This window comes from Thamnophis sirtalis, unplaced genomic scaffold (assembly GCF_051295495.1).
Source record: "Thamnophis sirtalis isolate CommonGarterSnake01/CBP01778 unplaced genomic scaffold, rThaSir2_p1.2 scaffold_4, whole genome shotgun sequence".
Classification (NCBI taxonomy): domain Eukaryota; kingdom Metazoa; phylum Chordata; class Lepidosauria; order Squamata; family Natricidae; genus Thamnophis; species Thamnophis sirtalis.
In genome coordinates this window covers 42,035,699-42,040,321 of record NW_028261384.1, presented here as the reverse complement: position 1 = coordinate 42,040,321, position 4,623 = coordinate 42,035,699, and the positions used below count along the sequence as shown (strand labels likewise).

Sequence of the window (4,623 nt, the reverse complement as noted above, 5' to 3'; positions counted from 1 at the left end):
TCTTATTTAAAAAACGCGTCCTTGGCTGTTTTGTTTCCATTACCAGAGCCCCGAAGTATACCTCTCTTCCACGAACACAGGGAGATGTCACGGGTAAGGTTGCGGAAGTGCCACAGAAATAAGATGCCAGCCACAAATCCTTGTGCGTGGGTGCATTTATGTGTGTGCGCGCGAGAAAGAGCAAGAGAACCTCCCACACACCTGCAAGTTACCTAGCCTTAGTGGGAAAAGATAAAGTGGTAGATTTTACCCCACCCTTGAAAAAGTTGTTTTTAGTGTGTGTGTGTGGGGGGGGGGGGGGAAGCATTCCTCAGCTTCAAGCGAGTCTGCTTGAGCTCCGGCGATTCAGCCCCTCTTGAGAGTCGGAAAAAAATCCGCATCCGAGGAGCCTCTAAATGAAGTACTGTGGGTCTCGCTGGGGACTGGAAATCGCTCCTGAGCCTTGCCTTGCTGTTGGGGCACCCCAAAATTGGAAGCGGAGCGCCTTTCAGGAGCCCAGGGTTGGATTTGACTTTTTCCTGCCAGCCCCAGTTAGCTCTGAACTCTGCGGCGCGCTATTATTTACAGTGAGTTTCCAAACTAAACACAATAGTATAATTTAACCTTTCCAGGCACTCGTAAATTTTTACGGCTGTGAAACAGAGCAACGCAAATGAATATGCCCATAGTTACTGACTTAATAACAGCCCGTGGCTCCCGGAACAATAACTCCTTATGAAATATAATAAATATGTATTTAAATACAGATTGCCGCCAATGTTATTTTCTTTCTTTATGGCATAAACGATTGTATAATTTTATGTGAAGGTCTCCGATCACAAGGAGAGCAGCATGTCTGCGCGGTGCCCTCTTTCTCTCGCTCTCTTTCCCTTTTCCCAAGGAACAAGAACCATTGATGGAATGATTAATTATGATATAAAATAGTCCACTTAAAAAGAGTGATCATAACAGACCCCCTCAAAAAATAGTCTGATTTTTTTAATCTCATTTGGCCACAATTAAAGCAAACTTTGCTCCACAACTTGCTTATTCCTTTGCATTTAAAAAAAAGAGCATATGGCTTTGCTATAAAAAATGATGGCTGGAAAACACTGACCCATTAATAGCCTGCGGACTGATTTATTCTTTATTGTTCTGCTGCCCGGACACGTGACACGCGGCAGCCAATAGGCTGACAGGCAGCCTTCAACTTATTAGGTGACTGTACTACTTCGCAAGGACCAAGTTGTTACATGAAATCTGTAGTTTCATAATTTCGCCAGGGCTCGCCTCTCCTTTGGTTTGGCCGAGGTTGGCGATGTCTTCGTCGGGGACGCTCAGCAACTACTACGTGGACTCGTTCCTCCTCCACGAGACCGAGGAGCTGGTGCAGTCGCGCTACGCCGCCGCTCCCCTGGGCCAGCCGGCCAGGCAGGCGACCCTCGGCGAGCACCCCGAGTTCACCCCCTGCAGCTTCCAGTCGAAAGCGTCCGTCTTCAGCACTTCCTGGAATGCCGTGCACCCGCCGAGCGCCAACAATGTGCCGGCTGTCTACCACCCGTACGTGCATCACCAGCCACCCGACGGCAGGTACATGCGTTCGTGGCTGGAGCCGATGCCGGCTTCCTTGTCTTTCCCCGGCTTGCCGGCCAGCAGGCATTACGGCATTAAACCTGAACCGCTCACGGCCAGGAGGGGTGACTGTACCACCTTTGACACGCACGCACTCTCCCTGACTGATTATGCTTGTGGTTCTCCTCCAGCTGATAGGGATAAGCCAGCCAACGACGGGGCATTCTCGGAAAACAATGGCGAGAGCGAGGCAAACGGAGACAAACCCCAGCTGGACCCAAGTAAGTGCACTTGCTGCAGGGCCCCGCTGGACTTGTGGAGAGAAGGAGAGAGGGAGGGCAACCCGAGCAGCGAGAGGGGTCTGCCGAGGCTGCTTCTGAAGCAGGATCCATCTTGAGCTATGCGGCAAGGGTTGGGGGAGGGGGCTCGGATAGGTAGGTAGGGTGGGTGGGGGTTTCTGTAGTCAGAAAAGGGGTAGAAAGTATCGAGGCTTCCTGGAATGGGGGCGTGCGATCCCCTATATGTGTGTGCGTGCGTGCCGTTGTTTTCCTTTCCTCCCTTCCCTCTCTCCCTCTCTCTTTCTCGGAGCTGCTGGCACGGTAGGCTTGGTAGAGAAGACCGTTCGCAGAGATGGTCTGATTCTCAGCTCCAGCCTTCCTTCCTCAGGCACGCAGTGTGCAAGGGAGTGTCACATGTATGCTTTCCCTGGCTATGGCTTCCGCTAGAAAGCTGGATAGCTGGAAAATTCGGGTGGGGCAGGGGGAAAGAGAGATGGGGGGTAGGGAGGGAGAGGGACCTGTAAGGGAAGGAAATCCAAAAATACTGGGTGTGAATCCATTTCCTTTAGCTCACAAATCCAAGAATGCCCAGTTGCGGGGGGGGGGGGGGAGGCCAAGTCAGGTTTATCCTTAAAAGCTGAAACGTGGGTAGATTCTTTTGTCCCCTTATAATCAGAGGAGACACCAGAGAAGGTCAGAAAATACCTTCACAATAGGCGCTCTGTTCTTATGGGTTGTTCACCACCACCTTTTTAATTGCTGGGGGGTGGGTGGGGGGGAGGTGAGGAGGAAGGAGATGAGGACAAGGTGGGGAGAAAGCCGGAAATGCCAGCTTTAAAAGTACACCCTTGGATAAACAATATGAGGGAAGCTGGGTGCTGACATTTTACTGCAATTCCATAGGACTCTCTCCTGTGTCCCAATTTGAAACCCATTGTTGCCCAGTCAAAGAAATACGAGAAACTACCAATATTTTGTGTGAGAGTGGGTAGGGTTGAGGGCAAAGAAATATACTTTTGTGTGTGGAAGTCTTTGCTTCCTTCAACCTGAGCCGTTGTTTCCCTGCAGATAACCCAGCAGCAAACTGGTTACATGCAAGATCCACTAGGAAAAAGCGTTGCCCTTACACTAAGCATCAGACACTGGAGTTGGAGAAAGAGTTTCTCTTCAATATGTATCTCACCAGGGACCGAAGGTATGAAGTGGCCAGGCTCCTGAATTTAACCGAGAGACAAGTGAAAATCTGGTTCCAGAATCGTAGGATGAAAATGAAGAAAATTAACAAAGATCGAGCAAAGGATGAATGAGCCTGGACAGCAGGTTTAATCTGTATCAAAACAGCAAAATCCGGCCTCCCCCCCCCCTGCGGTCCTTCAGCGCCACACAACGCAACTCCCCCCCCCCCACATCCTGAAACTGTGTCCAGGCCTCACATATTTTTATTTTTTCATTGTTGTTTGTCCTTGGCCAATTCAGCTCTTGAATGTACCTCGCCAGCATACAGAATGACCACTGTGTCCTGGTGCTAATTTTGGAGGTATCGTCTTTTCCCCATTTTCTATTCATAGGAAAGCAAAGGAGGGACATTGCCGCACCAGGGTGATATTTGTCTAAATCTACCTGTCAAGAAAGAAAAAGAAAAAGAAAAAAAAGAAAGAAAAAGAAAAAGAAAGAAAGAAAGAAAAAGAAAGAGAAAGAAAACTACCTTTTAATGCACAATTCTTTATGGACTGTATAGGTTAGTTGAAGTAGTTAAATTTATTTGCTTGTCGCACGGCAGAGAAAGGTCTGCTGTAATACTTGAACACTGTGTTTTATTGTGGTATTATATTTGTGACTCAATTTTTGTGCTTGGGTGCTGTACCAGATGTGATTGTGTAAGCTAGAATACAATTTGAACTCAGGTTGTTTATTATAAAGATTGCATAGAGTATAGCTCTGTAGTGTAAGGACGGAGTCTTTTTTTTTTCTGTACCATTGAACAGTTAATCTTGGATTGTACGGGATAAAAATTATAAACCATTCATTTCGTATCCTAACTTTTAAACATAAAAGAAAAGCAAATATTATCTGGAATAAAAAGGAGCCTAATGGTTCTTCTGAAACCAATCATTTAAGTATGCACACAATCTATCTATCTATATATATATAGTACAGTTTTCGTCAGTTGTATATATATTATCTATATATTAAAAAAAGAAACCCTTAATAATCAAATTAGCTTGAATATTGTTTTTGCACCCGTGAGCAGTTCTCAGATATCGGAGCTATACCTATATGTGAAAAAAGGTAACTACTACCTATGGTTTACGTTTTAAGATTAATCAAATAACTTGATTCCTATTGTAATGAAATTTAATTTTATTGATAATAAATTATACACTAAAAACTACCTTTGGTTATTGCAGATGTGTATTAATTTTTTTTACAACCTGAAAGTTATGTTTATGCAGAAGCTACACTTTGTATATTTTGCAAAACTTACCTCGTGGCTTACTGACCAAATAGTTTTGTCCAAAATGATATTTTAACTTTTTTGCTAAATAAAAAAAAATATTGATTCTTTTATATTTTTGTGCTGTTTTAAGATTATTATGGGCACTGCTCCACAAGCTCAGCCCATAGATGGCATCTATTCTGGTGAGCAACTAGCAGCAAAACCTTGATTCTAAGCCCAATTATTCAAAAATAAACACCTATTCTTTTAATAGCATTCACTCCACGCTTGAATATTAGGAACTCATGAATGAAATCGCCTAAAGGTCTCTGCAACATTTTCCTGACATCACAGTAT

General features: G+C 45.0%; 1 protein-coding gene across 1 annotated transcript; it reads left to right on the top strand.

The window, feature by feature from the left end:
• The first annotated feature begins 1,225 nt into the window (after positions 1–1,225).
• On the top strand, positions 1,226–4,186 carry HOXA9 (homeobox A9). The gene is made up of 2 exons (XM_014067706.2): positions 1,226–1,832; positions 2,898–4,186. Exons 1-2 carry the CDS (start codon positions 1,298–1,300, stop codon positions 3,134–3,136), a joined length of 774 nt encoding a protein of 257 aa, XP_013923181.1. The 5' UTR covers positions 1,226–1,297; the 3' UTR covers positions 3,137–4,186.
• The last annotated feature ends 437 nt before the right edge of the window (positions 4,187–4,623 follow it).